We start from the raw sequence: 16,986 nt of genomic DNA on the forward strand, positions 1-16,986 counted from the left end.
CCTGCAACCATGAAACCATGACAGTCATCACTTATTCAAGCGCTGCTGGAAGGTTTCTGAAAAAAATCCAAGTTCTTGAACATCCCTCTGCCCTGGGGAATGTTCCAGAAACCCTCTCCAAGATTGGAGAACCTCGGACTATGCTGGACCCCTTGGAGAACCCCACTCCAGAATATTGTGGGGTCAAAGGCCAGAGATGGATGGATCAGAGGGACAACAAGGGAGGAGTGGAGGGAGAGAAGGCAAAAAGGAAGAGACAAACATGGTGCAGAGGAGTCAGCCGAGTGAGGATGGAGAGAAGAAGGAAAGAGGAGCCGTTTGACTTTAAGAGGAACAAATGCATCAAGGAAGTTGGAGGAAAATACATGGAAGGAAAAGACAAAAACTGGATTTATGCGTCAGGTATTTCTCAGGTTCTGTTAGCCAGAAAAACTGAAATCAAGCAAGTGGAAAAAAGGTTGGGGGAAAAGAAGACGTGGCTTGGTTTTTCTTGGCCATTTTACCTGAAAAACATCACAGAAAGAGGGAAAAACATCATGAAAAGGATAAGATGTTATAATATCTTCCTCTGGGTTACTCTGCTCCTCTTCAGCCTGTGTCCAAACCCTGCCTCATCACAGGTAAGCTTTCAAGAGCCAATTGAAATTTATAATCAACAACTGGAATAATAATTCTCAACATACTCTGTATTTTTATTTGATGACTATCAGATAGGCCTTTTCCATAGCATTTTGTACAGTATACGTGATGGGAAGAGATTTAGCTGTAAGATATGTTATGCTATATCATTTAATCATAGTCCATAGGCTTCTTGTTGATTCTCTTAATTGCTGAAATGCCTTTAATTGCTGGCCATTTCTAAAGTTGATGCCTTCACAAATACTGTACATAAAAAGGACTTAGCTTGGATGGAATGATACACATGTTTTCTTTATTCTTAGGGACATTTCCCACGTATGGAGAACATTGCTGCCTTTAAACCCGTGTCCACCTCTCCGTCCCGCTCCACCTGTGGAGTTCCAGAGCGGAGCAGCTACTGTCAGTCGCCGTCCTCCCAGCCTGAGCTGACGACATGTTATCAAGCCTTTTGTGTCCAGGACTGTCCTTATAGATCCTCCACACCTCCCTATGCCCCACTGCTACTGCCCGCACACAGGTAGCTAGATCAAATTCATGGTCATTCTATTAGGTGTTTAAAATGACCTCTGACCTTTCAGTTAATGCAAAATAAATACAAAACAAGTGGTTCTTTTTAGAGAAATAATATTTTACTAATTTATTTATTTTTCTATCAGGGGTTCCTGTGTAACTGAAGACAGTAATGACACTCGACCTGGAACAGAGACGGAGACCAGAACCACTAACAGTTCAGAGGGGCTTCCTGGTGGATCCAGTTCTGTGCTGTTTTGGCCAGTCCAGGATGGATGTCTGGTGTCTCCCCCCTCACAGAAACTAGGAGCTTTGGGTTCTCTCACCCTGGCATTGTGGATTAAACCAAGCTCTTCTGCAGAGATGTGAGTTTATTGTTTGTCATTTTTAAGAAATTACCATTATCTGTTTTGTTTGCGCAGTTGGATATACTGTACTGTATTTGATCATCCATACATTAGAATTGTAATGTTAAAGTACATACAATTATTATTTGCAATACAAAAGATGTAGATCCTTTTTCTCACAGTGCAGCAAACTCAAAACAAGCAGAAATAAATGTGCTTTTTCCCTAAATGTGTGCAAATAAGATAAGACACAATTTAAAAGCAGTAAATTACAACAAGATTTGGATGAACGCTACCTAGTTTTACTCAACAAGACATGTGATTCATTCAAATATGTTGTGAAATTCCATATTAGCTACGGATAAGTAGTATAGAAAACCAATAGTCTTCTTTGGAAATCTTTTTGAAAAAGTCTGGATTTGCAGTTTGATTTTGCAAAGCCACAAAGAGCTACACAAACAGTAGCATCATGTTTGTTAGAGTATGTTAAGAAACCATTATCTCCCATTGCCTCAATAGAAACATACAGTCTTTCAATCAGTAAGTTCATCAGTAAGTTATAGTTCTTGTAGAAATTGTACTTCATGGGTGAAGATAAAGTAAAGAAAAGATAAAATAGAGAGAATAAAAAATACATGGGTCAGATTCAGTCATTTTAAGTTGTTATTGGTATGAGGATTCAGTATAAATATTCAAATCCTTGAAACATTAGTGACTGAACATTAAGAAAGTTAAATAATAACACTTGCACCATATTGAAGAACTCAAACGTATCCTTCTACTGGTAAAATCTAGCTTCCTGCTGATATATCCTCTAATATGGCTTTCAAACTTGGGAAGTGCCTTGAAGTGAAAGTCCCGTGATATTGATCTCAAAACAAGGAGCAATCAGGTCAGGTCAGTATCAGGAGATGCTGGCTAACCACTATCTGTCATGTCCTACTTAGACATGTTGTGTGTGAGAGACAGGGGATGAAAGTGTGCTGGTATGTTGCAGGTAGGACTCGGATGGTGCAGAGTTACACACACTCAGATCAGCTTGCAGTCACACACAAACGCACACATACACAAAGCACTGCACGCACAAAAAGGGATCAGTTGGCTTTACTTGGCAAGCTCATATCCACCTCCAGCACACAGCCACACTTACATTTAAAGTAGATCAACTTGAGATGCTTTGTCATGAAACCGTAAATAGGCTAAATATACATGACGTCTTGGTTTATATTTCCTGGTTCACTATTTGTTTGTGAAATGTAGCCAAAGGGTACTTTAATAATGTTATAGGAGTCCAGTGGTAGACTCAAAATGGACACTTCTAAATTAAAAGGATCAAAATTGATTCAGATTGCTTTAATACTTTTTGATTTCATCTACTGCATGTTAATTAATTGCAGTAGTACTTGTGTGTAGAAACAGCCTGTTGGCAGATGACTTTTGTAGAAAAACGCTGATGTAATAAGACATTCTGATAATACAATCAAACATGATATTGCTCTGTAAGAAAATAAAGCCAAACAAATATTTCAATTAAGCTGTTTTGGTTTTGTTGAACTTTCACGAGAAGCAGCGTTCACAAACTCCATGATGTGCTGCAAAGATGAACGTGACTGAAAGCTTTGCAGTAGTGACAGTTATGAGAAAGAGACCTAAAGCAACACTAAACAGGTCTGCCGTGTGTTCTAATAAGTCTCTGGATGTTCACTTGAAATGCTGCCTTCAGTTGAATTTGACTCTGAGACGGAGATTCAGACAGAGATAAATCTCTCCTTTTAAATTCATGCTGGGATTTTGTTTGTGAACTTGTCTGCAGGGATTCAGATGACAGACTGGTCTTGTTGTCTTGGTTTGCTGAACATGACACCTTTATGCACCTGAATGCATCTGAATGGAGGAATATCTCCCCCCCCTTGCACTCTCCCTCTCTCTTTCTGTAGCTGTCGTTGGCCATCAGTCTTTTGTTGTAGAGACGTTCATGGCTGCCATCAAAGAAGCCAGATGAAAGGAGGTCTCTATCCTCACCTCTGTCCATCTCTCCTCACCCCTCTCTCTTTGTCTCTCCCTCTCTCTGTGATTTCACATCCCTCCCCTCATCTGAACAATGAACAGAGCGAGCCACCTGTTCTTAGAAATATAGTTTTTACTTCACCATGTCGACACTTTCATAAGGTTAGACTTTTATTTTTTGAGGGTTCTCATTTTGAATCAAGATTTGTGACACTTTTGATTACATGCAGTTGACTTTCCTGTATTGAGAACATGTAGTACATGTCATATTTATCCTAGTTTATTTGATAACACTATCACATTAAATTGCCCCGGCAACATAATGACTCATTTTTCTGCTTACAACTTTTTACAATAGATCAGGTGAGCTTACATTTTTCAAGCAAAGATGCCAAAAGTTTGCTGGTTCAACCTTCTAAAATATCTGTTTTGCTGTTTTCTCTGGTGGAAAAAAGCAATCAATGGGTTTGTGGAACTTTAGGTACAGTGGGGCAAAAAGGTATTTAGTCAGCCACCAATTGTGCAAGTTCTTCCATTTAAAAAGATGAGAGAGGCCTGTAATTTTTATCATAGGTATACCTCAACTATGAGAGACAGAATGAGAAAAAGAAATCCAGGAAATCACATTGTAGGATTTTTAATGAATTTATTTCAAATGATTGTGGAAAATAAGTATTTGGTCAATAACAAAAGTTCATCTCAATACTTTGTTATATACCCTTTGTTGGCAATGACAGAGGTCAAACGTTTTCTGTAAGTCTTCACAAGGTTTCCACACACTGTTGCTGGTATTTTGGCCCATTCCTCCATGCAGATCTCCTCTAAAGCAGTGATGTTTTGGGGCTGTCGCTGGGCAACACAGACTTTCAACTCCCTCCAAAGATTTTCCAAGGGGTTGAGATCTGGAGACTGGCTAGGCCACTCCAGGACCCTGAAATGCTTCTTACGAAGCCGCTCCTTCGTTGCCCTGGCAGTGTGTTTGAGATCATTGTCATGCTGAAAGACCCAGCCACGCTTCATCTTCAGTGCCCTTGCTGATGGAATGAAGTTTTCACTCAAAATCTCACGATACATGGCCCCATTCATTCTTTCCTTTACACGGATCAGTCGTCCTGGTCCCTTTGCAGAAAAACAGCCCCAAAGCATGATGTTTCCACCCCCATGCTTCACAGTAGGTATGGTGTTCTTTGGAAGCAACTCTGCATTCTTTCTCCTCCAAACACGACGGGTTGAGTTTTTACCAAAAAGTTCTATTTTGGTTTCATCTGACCATATGACATTCTCCCAATCCACTTCTGGATCATCCAAATGCCCTCTAGCAAACTTCATATGGGCCTGGACATGTACTGGCTTAAGCAGGGGGACACGTCTGGAACTGCAGGATTTAGGTCCCTGGCGGCGTAGTGTGTTACTGATGGTAGCCTCTGTTACTTTGGTCCCAGCTCTCTGCAGGTCATTCACTAGGTCCCCCCGTGTGGTTCTGGGATTTTTGCTCACCGTTCTTGTGATCATTTTGACCCCACGGGGTGAGATCTTGTGTGGAGCCCCAGATCGAGGGAGATTAGCAGTGGTCTTGTATGTCTTCCATTTTCTAATAATTGCTCCCACAGTTGATTTCTTCACACCAAGCTGCTTACCTATTGCAGATTCAGTTTTCCCAGCCTGGTGCAGGTCTACAATCTAGTCTCTGGTCTCCTTTGACAGCTCTTTGGTCTTGGCCATAGTGGAGTTTGGAGTATGACTGTTTGAGGTTGTGGACAGGTGTCTTTTATACTGATAACGAGTTCAAAAAAGTGCCATTAATACAGGTAACGAGTGGAGGACAGAGGAGCCTCTTAAAGAAGAAGTTACAGGTCTGTGAGAGCCAGAAATCTTGCTTGTTTGTAGGTGACCAAATACTTATTTTACCGAGGAATTTACCAATTAATTCATTAAAAATCCTACAATGTGATTTTCTGGATTGTTTCCCACATTCTGTCTCTCATAGTTGAAGTGTACCTATGATGAAAATTACAGGCATCTCTCATCTTTTTAAATGGGAGAACTTGCACAATTGGTGGCTGACTAAATACTTTTTTGCCCCACTGTATGTCTACATGGGCTTTGTGGCCTATATATAAATCGCTATTTCCGAAAATGTATACACCAAATGTTAGAACAAAGTGTCATGATTAATAACACCAATCTGCAGCTTAATAAATAAAGACACCAATGCTTAGTTGAATCTGAGTTTTATGTGAATATCAAAGCTCAAAAACTCTTGGCCAAAAACGTTTTTTTTTATGTCTTGTAATTGCACTGTTGAGGAACTGCTGTTTTTCATACATTACATGAGTACACTGTAGTTGTTATAAACCTTTTGAATCTTTGAATCTTGAATTTAGTCCAGTATATCAGTTTTTCTGGCAAGTCATCAACTTGTATTCACTTTCACTATGCAAACACTGACTGTTTGCACCGATGGTCTTTCTTTCTATCTCTTTATCCCTACCTACAGGCACATACTCACACTCTCTTGCATGTGCAGACATACATACATATGGTGTCTTTTTTTCCCCATGCATACATTTATCCTTGATTTATAGGGTATGTGGCTCTTGGTTCATAAAAGTCATGATTTCCCATAAAATGTCAGCGATGGTGGTTAATATGACACGTGGAGGGTGTGTGTCTGTGTCTGCACCCAGTGTAGCAGCTCAAACCTAGCAGTCATGTAAAATATTGATATTCCATGTGTAAATGTCAGAATGAGAGACTGTGTGACGGGAACTCCATGAGTTTTAGAGTCCACTTTTCACTATCTTTACCTTTTTGAATTTAGTTAGAACACTTAATCACTGACAGAAATTTCAATGGACTGTCTATAACTGTTGAAATAATTGTGCTGCTTAATATGTCTGTGTGTTTTTTGTCTCATTCAGGATGCTGCTGGAGAAGAGCTCAAGGGAGCGGTTGTTTTTTTCTGTGACAGTGTCGGAGCAGGCGGTCACCCTGCGGTATGGCCAGTCCAGCAGTCAGACTCCTCTCACCGTCAGCTTCAGAACAGAGGGGAGGATTACACCAGACAGATGGACACACCTTGTTCTACAGGTAACTCATCTTAAGGGTTTTCAAGATCCCTATGGGGGCTTAAGAGACAACTGCTCTGTTGAACATGCCGTGGTCTGTCAATACTAGAGGCGTGGGATCATGAGCTGTTTTGCATCTAAAGGGGAATTTGTCAATTAATCCACCTTAGAAGAACCATCAGGTTTGCCTTTAATTGTTTCACAAGCGTTGTGAAAGCTGAATGCTCTTCACATCACGGACATTTATCTGAATTTTCTTCTTTGTCTGTGTTTCTCTTTCATTCTCCGTCCATTTTGTTCTCTTCCTCTCTGCAAGCTTGTGGTAATTACACTGGCAAACATCTGCTTTGGCACAGCTGCTGGGGCCAGGGGCACACACAACATCAGACACACACACGCAGATGGAGCAGGCCTCACACTTTCAATTATAACAACATCTATGTCTTTTATGGTAAAACAACTTAAAAACCAGTGGCATTGAATCTACAGTGGTATGCAAAAGTTTGGGCACCCCTTAGGAAAACCACTGCATCAGTTTGTCACTTGCTGAGCTTTTGAAGCAGCAACTTCATTTTAACATATGTTATACCTTATGGTAACAGAAACATCTCAGTAGTGAAATAACTTTTATTGGTCAAACAGAAACATGTTTATGTGCATTCAAACAAAAATAGGCATGTGCATAAATTTGGGCACCCCTAAGAAATAATTCCATTAATATTTAGTATTGCCTCCTTTTGCTGCAATAACGGCCTGTAGACGCCTCCTGTAGCCACAGACAAGTCCCTTAAGCCTGGCAGGTGGTATTTTGGCCCATTCTTCCACACAAAACGTCTCCAGTTCAGTCAGGTTTCTTGGCCTCCGTGCATGGACAGCCTTCTTCAAATAAATCCATACATTTTCAATGATGTTAAGGTCTGGGGACTGGGATGGCCATTCCAGAACATTGTACCTGTGCTTCTGCATGAATTCCTTGGTGGATTTTGATCGGTGCTTAGGATCATTGTCCTGCTGAAAAATCCAACCCCGGCGTAGCTTCAACTTTGTGACTGACTCTAGAACATTCTTGTCAAGAATCTCCTGGTACTGTAAGGAATTCATGTGGCCCTCAACTTTAACAAGTTTTCCAGTACCTGTGCTAGCCACACAGCCCCATAACATGATAGATCCTCCACCAAATTTTACAGTGGGCAACAAGTTCTTTTCATTGAATGCAGTGTGTTTTTTTCGCCATGCATACCTGTTCATGTTATGACCAAATAACTCAATCTTGGTCTCATCTGACCACAGTATTTTGTTCCAAAATGCTTCTGGCTTGTCCAGATGTGCTTTTGCATACCTCATGCGACTCTTCTTGTGATTAACACTCAGGAAAGGCTTTTTGCACATCACCCTTCCAATGAGCTCTTCCTGGTGCAAAGTACGCTGGATTGTGGAACGGTGAACAACTACACCATCAGCAGCCAGATGTTGTTGTAGTTCTCTGGAGGTGGTCTGTGGCTTCTCTGTGACCATTTTCACCATCCTTCGCCTGTGCCTTTCCCCTATTTTTGTCGGCCTACCACATCTTTCCTTCACACGGACTGTTCCTGTGGCCTTCCATTTCACAACTACGTTTCTGACTGTGGAGACAGACAGTTTAAACCTGTCAGATAATTTTTTGTACCCTTCTCCTAATTTATAATGTTGGATTATCTTAGCTTTCAGGTCAGTGGAGAGTTGTTTTGAGGTCCCCATCTTGCCACTCCCTAAGAAAGAACCTAGGCCAGGCACAGCCAGCTATTACCTATGTTAAATAGCCTTTTTCATGATTGGTTCCACCTGTCTTTGTAATTGAAGGTCTAATGAGCTAATCAAAGCAATTTTGTGCAGCAACCTGTCAGCTATAAATCCGTACAGGTGTTGAAATGAATGCTATTTATAAGGGTGCCCAAACTTTTGCACATCCCATTTTTTGCATTTTATTTTATTATAATAAAACTATGTAATGCTACCCTAAGAATTTTGGTCTGGAAAACACTAAAACGTCTACATCTTTGTAGGAAAACAAATGTTGTTGCTGTGATCTTCTATTATAAAGGAAAAGCAAATTGTCATGAAATCTCAGAGGGGTGCCCAAACTTTTGCATACCACTGTATTTTGGCCTGTGTTTATTTTCTGTGGTTTATTTTGAAACTGACTGTGTACTCAATATTTTTTCCGTCACCAATTATGGAACATCTACTACAAATGTTGTAAGCAATCAGAAATTAGAAATGCCGACCAAAAAATTGCTCTCATAAGCTCTGATTTTTCCGAAATGGAAACTTGTGAAGTGGTATCATCAATTAACAGTTTACTCCACTTGACAATCGGGGTACTTGGGGAGAAAACACGGTCACCATGATGAGCCTCATCACTGTGTGTGTTACTTAAGTTGTTTGTTTGTATACTTTTTACCAGGATCACTTGGGGCCCAGTTTTTATTCGACCTGGCATGCATTTTAACAGGCTTTAAAGAATTTCCACATTACATTTTGTTACCCTATTTTACTGCCCCTCTCTTGAGCTTTTTGTGCCTTGACACACATTAAAATGTCAAACTTTAATGACATTATATATCCCTATTGATGTCATTTTATATCACGCATTCTCAAAGTTAATCCATGTCTTAAAACGTGAAAAAAAAAGAAAAAAAAAAGATTGTTTTGCAGAAATTAAATGTGTTAAATCAAAAGTCAAAACAGTGATGAGATTGGTATCTTTTTTGTCTCAAAAATGTCAATAAATAATAGAGGCACATTTCCCAAAATGTCAAACTACAACAAAACACAACATTTAACAAATTTACTAATAAAAACTAGAAATGTATTGGGTAAACAGGGAGCTGACTAACAGATAGAAATACATGTTTTTATTTAGGAAAAACATAATCTTTTTCTTATCCAGAGGTGCCAAATGGAGGTAGATAAAGAAATGTCTATGTAAGTCCTATTCAAGGGCTAGGCCAGAAATTAGGAAACTATACATGTTGACCAGAACTTAAAAGAATTGTGACCAGCCAGAAAATCCAACTTGACAGTTTAGTTTACCATCTGGCTGACTGGCGCTGGTGCCTGGTGCAATCATTTGGCAGTCCAGTGTGTTGTCAGCTAAATGTAGTGTTGCTCATGGCTCATTTGCTAATGACTATGTGTGTATATGCATGTATGCCCTTTAGGTATCAGTTTTTTGTATATATGTGGCTTTGAGGCATTTTTCTATACGTATGTTGCATTGTTGCTTGGAGTTGTTTTGAATCTTAATGTGTGTGTGTGTGTGTGTGTGTGTGTGTGTGTGTGTGTGTGGGTGCATTCTTTTGAATCGCTCGGTTCTTCCATTTAATGGTATGGTGATGTGATCTGTTTTGACCATTTAGAAGAATACCATAATCATCCTTGACAACTCAAACACTATTCGCATACTTCCATATTTGTGCATGCACACGCACTTATCTTCTCGCTCTCTCACTAATACACACAGATACACACTCACAGTTCAGCGGTAATTTGTAGCAGACTTGTCAGCCACAATACAGACATTACCCTATGAAGGAGCTGGGTAATTTAGAAACCTTTCCTGCACTCATACAACACACACGCACGCATGCACGCACGCACACACACACACACACACACACACACTGAGCACACACACCACTCATCTGTCGGTTTGAAAAGATCAAAACGCCAAAAAAGACAGTCAAAACGAATACGGGTTTCCAAGTGCCAGGAGCATTTCTCACACACTGACACACACACACACGCGCACTCATGTACACACATGGTGCCAGGAGCAAGGTGCTGTAGGGATGCTGGTGCTCCCTAGGTAGTTGTCTTATCTGATTATGGTAACGATGTCGAGAATAGCAGAGGAAAAGGTAGCCTGGGGGTGGGGGGGACTAAGAGAGGAAGGGAGATGGGCAGTGAGGGAGGTGGCTCAGTGTTGTTAAGTGATGGTTACCAAGTCAGTTTACTGTGGGAACCTCTTTGCTGTACGTTTCTGCAGAACCTATTTCTTGGTAGGTCTTCTTGTGTGTAAGACAATTCCTCTTCTCCTGGAGATATGGGTATTCGTGTTACTGTGTCTGATGATGTCGATGTAATTAACATAAATTGTTCTCTTGTGGGTTTTTTTATTCATCTGAAGAGCCTCTCTTACTGTGATTGCATGACGACAACATGAGGCATTTGACAACTTGAACTGAGTGGTTGGGTAGGGAAAATGATCTGCTGCCTGCCGTCTTTTTGTTCTATCTTAGGCCAGAGCAAATGGGAGGCTGCATTAAGAGTGTAAATTAGGGGGAGTGGGAGGAGCATATTTTGGCTTTTTAGAAGCAATTAAACTTGCAAGATTCTTGCTGTTTTGCATTCTTATCCTCCTGTTTCATTGCACTTATTGTTCGTCTCTTTGAATTGAAGCATCAGCCAATGACGCTTTGCATGCAAGTGATGATGCAAAAAGAATAAGTAAAAGATTGAAAGAAGAGGAAAGTAAGGGAGTTTGCGATTTAAATAGCTTTGGAGTACTATCTTTTGGAGTACTGGTGATTGACTGTGTGCCTGAAGGACCCCCAGAGGGGTCCGTCTGTTAGTGCCTGAGCAAATCAGCATTAATCGGATGAGGCAGTGGCAGGGACAGCCAGTCACACCGGTCCCATCACGACCCAACACGGTAGCATGAATGTTTAACACTCGCACACGTACAGGCGTTCTTTTTCTTTCTCTTGCCATTTAACACATGAACACACCGGTGATGTACGTACCGCCTCCACACAGCACCACATGCACATACACAGAAACGACGGGTTGATTCTTTCTGAGGGCTCTTACCTGTTGCTAAGACAGAGAAGAGAAAGGAGACCCAAATGTGTTAAAAAAAAAACGATGGAAAAAGAGGATAAGTGGGTTAGCGTCTGAGTGTCATAGTGAGTTAAGGTCAAGTCAAGATTAAAAAGACACACACACATCCATCTATATATTTATTGGAGGGAGTTGTTCCTATCTAATCTACAATTTGTTCTCTAGACCCTGACAGCTCATCTGCTTCACTACTCTCCCCTTAGACAGTCCGGCTGCTAAAACTTCTCCTGAATGCCATAATAAGCTTAATGAATGTTTTCATGCACAATTACACTGGAAGACTCTCTTGCCTGTTTCCATGTCTGTATATGGACTGGTCTGGTCTTTGCAGAAGGCGACTAATATGCACCGAGTGATCCGATACCCCACAGTCTTGCTATCTTTGTCTTTCTCTCTTGCATTGGTGCGTGTGCACATTTCCTATCGCTCCGCTCTGTTTTAGACTGATTTTGGCTGTCTCTCTCCTTCTTCGGCTCTCGGGTTCTCTGTCCTCGGTCTGCCTCTACTGCTGGCTCTGCTTTCTTTTTCATTATTTCCACTTCATATGTTTGCAAAATATGGATTAAAAATGTCAGAAATTTAACGTGTGATTAAAAAATCCAATTAAGTTGGACACAAAGTAGGTTCTTGTAACAGCAGTATTTGAAGTAGATTGTGTGTATTATCCAGGCTGCACAGTAAATTGAGTAATCACAGACATAAACAGTGCAGGTTTAACATAAAAAAAACTTGTTTGAGTAAGAAAATGAAGTATTAGTCAGCAAAATCAGTAGTTTACGTAGCAAAGGAATGATAGTGATTCAGGTTTGTCCATGGGATTAAAGTGATATATCCCAATGGTAAGATTGTTCCATATTAAAAGCATTTCATGCATCCATAAAAATAAAAAAAACCATCCCAGAGTACAGGATGAGTCACCAACATGATTTTAAGGAGTGTCAAACTCTAAAATACCATTAGGAATACATAGTAAACTACTTTATTTGTCATTGTTTTACCAGATACAGGTGGGTAGCTGACAACTGGTTCACTAAATTATTAAATAAAAGGTTTATTTTTTACAGTAAATGCAAAGCAACAACCTGGTATGGTTAGTTTCTGTAAGAGAAAAAATAAAAGAATAAAGAGCAGATAGATTGTATGTAAAGTCACAAAATGATTTAAAGAAACTCCTGATTTCTGGTCAAGGGCTAACATTGCCCCACACACCACACCGGTTATCCCAATCCTTTTCCCTCTGTCCCACCGGGAGTGACAGAGACAGATTATGACACGGACTCAAAGTGAATGTGTGTGTATGTGTGTGTGCATGTCCATATGCTATGTGTTTGAGCATAGAGGCACATTTTGTTCATCTTTCTGGAGGCTCTACATTTGTGGTTTTCTTGCATGTATGGGCACTAAATAAAGTAGAAGTCTTTGTGTGTGTGTGTTTGTGGTTGTGTGCATGTGTGTGTGAAGGTGAGGCAAGGTTGTTTTGTAGGGGTGAAGTGGACGCCTCTATGGTAGCCCTCTGCCCGCTGGCACAGGAGGCGAAAGGGCAACAGACTGGCATCAATTACATAGTGAGAGAGAGGGACGGAAAGGTGTGTGTGTGTGTGTGTGTGTGTGTGTGTGTGTGTGTGTGTGTGTGTGTGTGTGTGTGTGTGTGTGTGTGTGTGTGTGTGTGTGTGTGTGTGTGTGTGTGTGTGTGTGTGTGTGTGTGTGTGTGTGTGTGTGTGTGCGCGCGGTGGGGGTCGAGATTTTCTGTCTTGATATTAATTATTGTATTTATATAACATTAGTGTTTCATGCCAGCATGCAGTCTGGTCCAGCTTAATAGTGAGAGCAAGGCACTAACACGGCCAGGGTTAGGGGTTTCATTCCCACTGGAGCTGTGAGATATGAGAGCTAAAAATGTATGCAGCAAGGGTACGGCAAGGTGCTTTGGATCCACCAAAGAGCATATGTTATGTTATGCCCTCTTTAGAAATATACACGCTAAAGTAGAGGTTGCTTGGCATAGGTTAGTAACCCTATTAAGATCAAAAGAAACATAAAAAGAACCTGAATATTATAAAAAGAGGATGCTCAACAGTGAATATAAAGCTAATGAACCTGCCTCTCTGCACTGACCTGAAACTGAGACTGTAACCCGGCCAGTACTGTGTCTTTAAGACCAGACCTGACTGAACCCGACTGGTAAAGCCAAATTTAAATCTCCAACCGAGCCTTACTTCTTCACTCTTTATACATCTTCTCTGTTTTATGGTTTTATTCTATTTACACACTGCATTTTTACTGTATTTCTACAGACACATTGTTATATACATGGGTGCAAACTGTTTGAACAGGATGCACTACACATCTCTATTTATACTCTAATGAACTCTACACAGCGAAGTCACGTACCAGAAATGCAGTCGTTGATACCAATACCTTTAGAAACTCCCCTTTTCTTGAAACCCAATTCGATACCACACTTAAAACCTATAATAAAACCATAAATCCCATGTCCTTCATCATGCACTCTTGTATGATGTTTTTTTGTTGTGATGTTGAATGGGTCATAATTCCCTAAAGAAAATCTATTTTATATTGCTGTACAATTACTTTTTATTTGGACACATTATGAAAATACAACATGAATCAATGCAACCATTAGCTGTTGGCTCCATTATTAAACTAATCTGGTATCTGGAGCCTACCAGCGGCTAACAGGAATCTAGAACAATGGTATTGGTACTCAGGATCAGCAAAGTTAAGGTATCATTTTAGGAGAGAGAATGTTTCTTAATGAATATTTAATTAAATGATTGAACATGAACCTGCCCATAGACAGAAACTTTTTACAGCAACATCCCCCAAACCCAAAACCTGACATAGTATTGCTACCTGCATCTCAGGGTTACTAAGGCCCCCTCCTCAGTGTGATACTGCTCCTCCTCCCCTGTATACTCAGAGGCTTGGATGTCTGTTTCTTCAAATGGGATTTGTCTTTGTTCTGCTCGGAAAGAAAACGTCTTAGAGACTTATGGTCTTTATTAAAAGGTTGGTGTGTCACCCTATAAATGTCCCCTCATTCTCTTTTTTGTCTTTATATTTTGTCTCTGCTTTTTTTCTTGAAGATGATTTTGTCTTTCTTTCTCTCTCTCTTTCATCCTCACCTATCTTTCATTCTCTCCCCTTTCATTGTCTCTCCGTCCCCACCTTCTTTGTCCTTCCCCCTTTCTCTCCCATTCTCTTTACACACACACACACACACACACACACACACACACACACACACACACACACACACACACACACACACACACACACACACACACACACACACACACTCCATCTCCCTGGGGACAATTTTCTTTTCTTAAATAAACTGTCATAGCTAGTGTTAAAATATGGGCCTTACATGGGGTGAGCGCAGCAAGGCAAAGGCATGGGGCCCTGGGCCGGTATAAAACATGGATAATATGCTGTGAGAGGTAATTGTATCTTTTAGCGCTGAGATGAGTAGAACAAATGTGTCTCCTCTCCATCCTCTTTCTTTCTTCCTCTCTTTTTTATTCCCTTTCCTCCTGTCCACCTCTTCCTATCTCTTTCTTTACACACTGCAGCCGTGTTAATATGATAGAGAGAATATTGGCTGTACATCAGAGCTGCTAACAGTTCATAGTAGGTTAGGGTGAGTATATAGGGGGGAGAGGAGTAAGGAGGGTGGGAGAGGCTGGGAGGGTGAATAACAAGAAGAGAGATAACAGGAGTGAGAGAAGAGGAGAGGGAAAGGTGACAATAGGCCGGGGGATGTGAAAGTGGAGAGCTGGGGATGCAGAAAGTGACATTACACTTTTCGATTTCACACACTTTAGTTTGCATTTGCAGGACAGGCCTATCTGGGGAAATCCAGCAATCTTTTACGTACAACTGTCTTAATGTTAAAGAAATGAAAGCTCTTCCTTTGTAAAATACAACTCTCTACATGACAGGCCTTGCTAATTATGACAATAAGAGGTATGTGTTGTAATAAACAATACAGTATATGTGTTATCAAATTAAAATATACAGTACACAGAGGAGTTAATAGCCTTACCATCAGTCTGACCAACCAAATTAAGAATAGAACAACAATTAAAAAAGGCTACAAAAATTGTATACTGAATAAAATGCAAGTCATTACAATACAAATGAAAAGGGTCTGTTGCTTTTAACCTTGGTGAATTATTAATTGGTAGAGAATCTGTCGTAACTTTTGTTAATAGTATAATCAGGTCTGAACCGTTCTTTTTCTATTCACTGCTTCATTTATTTTGCTGATTCTTACTTCCCTTCCATCATATTTAGTTTTCCCTTATTTGAATGAATCCCTCCCTGTCTTTCTAAATAATGTAATAAACCATCTTGCCACATCATATCTATCTTGCTCTTATTATCTTTTTAAAACATATCCCACCATGTCACTCTCGTTCCTGTGTATCCTCCTTTTCTTCCATCCACCCCTAATGTCTCTCTTACTATTCCTTTTCTCCCTTCCCTTCTCACTCTTTTGCTGACTCTCCCCCAATGACAGCTTCACTGTCTGTGGAATGAGGTGTGTTATCAGTGAGTGGCATGTCAGTCACAGGGCAACGCATCAGGAGGAGAGTGGCTGTGTGGAGGGAGCTTGGTGAGGCGGGATGCTGTGGTGCAGAGGCGGGGAGTCGGGGATTAGAGGAGGTTAAAAGGAGAGGAAGAGATAGGTGAGGAAGAGCAGACAAGCATGAGAGGAGCAACAAGAGAGGGGAATGTCTGTTAAAAAAAAACAAAAGATGGTTGAGCAGGGTTCAAGAAAAGAGGGTGGAAATGTAAAGAGAGGCAGAAGGAGAACAGGAACTGGGAATCTATGTTTTTGGATTAGGGTGTTAAAGGAAAAATGGACGGAAGATAATGGAAAGTAAAGTCTATTTTATTGGTGTAGCCCAAAAAGTTAATGTAAAACAAATCTGCCGCTAGTTTGAATTAAAGGATTTGCTTCACTCTGTTTACTGGTTTGTTTTGTGCATGTTCCTCTATAAAGAAGAAGAGAGAATTGCCAGTAAACCGTAAGGATGTTATGTCATTTTTAAAATTTGTTTCATTCTGTCACTAAAAAATACACTTATTAAAGCACAGCAGTAAGGGCTGATCAGAAAAAGGTAAAGTAGGTGGATGACAAATATGTGATCCGGGGGAAATAGTATCCTCTGTGAGAAAGGTCAGACATGGGTGGTGTGTTGCATCACACACATACACTCAAACTCATAGAGAACATTAAGCTCCTGCAGAAGGCGTTAAGCATTGCTTTAGCACTTAATAAACAAATCAGACGGCAGTAAAATATGTATCTCTAATTGGTTTTAAGTATTAGTCCTCCTTAAGGTCCCTCTCATACTGTGACCTCAAACTGTCACTCGCAGCTGTGATAGCTCACTAAAGTAGAAAATGTTACTTTAATGTCTGACACAGATGGCAATATGTCAGATGTTTAGATAACTCATGTTTCGCATATGAGAATCATTCAGAGGAATGTTGTCTGTTAA

At 40.4% G+C, this 16,986-nt stretch overlaps 1 protein-coding gene across 1 annotated transcript in view; it reads left to right on the top strand.

Moving 5' to 3' along the window:
* The first annotated feature begins 293 nt into the window (after window positions 1-293).
* The window catches only part of ush2a (Usher syndrome 2A (autosomal recessive, mild)), a 181,106-nt gene continuing 164,413 nt past the window's right edge, over window positions 294-16,986 (top strand). The window contains 4 exon segments of the mRNA XM_063880598.1: window positions 294-620; window positions 942-1,156; window positions 1,296-1,514; window positions 6,425-6,593. Of these exon segments, the coding sequence (XP_063736668.1) occupies window positions 366-620; window positions 942-1,156; window positions 1,296-1,514; window positions 6,425-6,593 (858 nt within the window). The 5' untranslated portion in view covers window positions 294-365.

This window comes from Eleginops maclovinus, chromosome 4 (genome assembly GCF_036324505.1).
Source record: "Eleginops maclovinus isolate JMC-PN-2008 ecotype Puerto Natales chromosome 4, JC_Emac_rtc_rv5, whole genome shotgun sequence".
Lineage (NCBI taxonomy): Eukaryota > Metazoa > Chordata > Actinopteri > Perciformes > Eleginopidae > Eleginops > Eleginops maclovinus.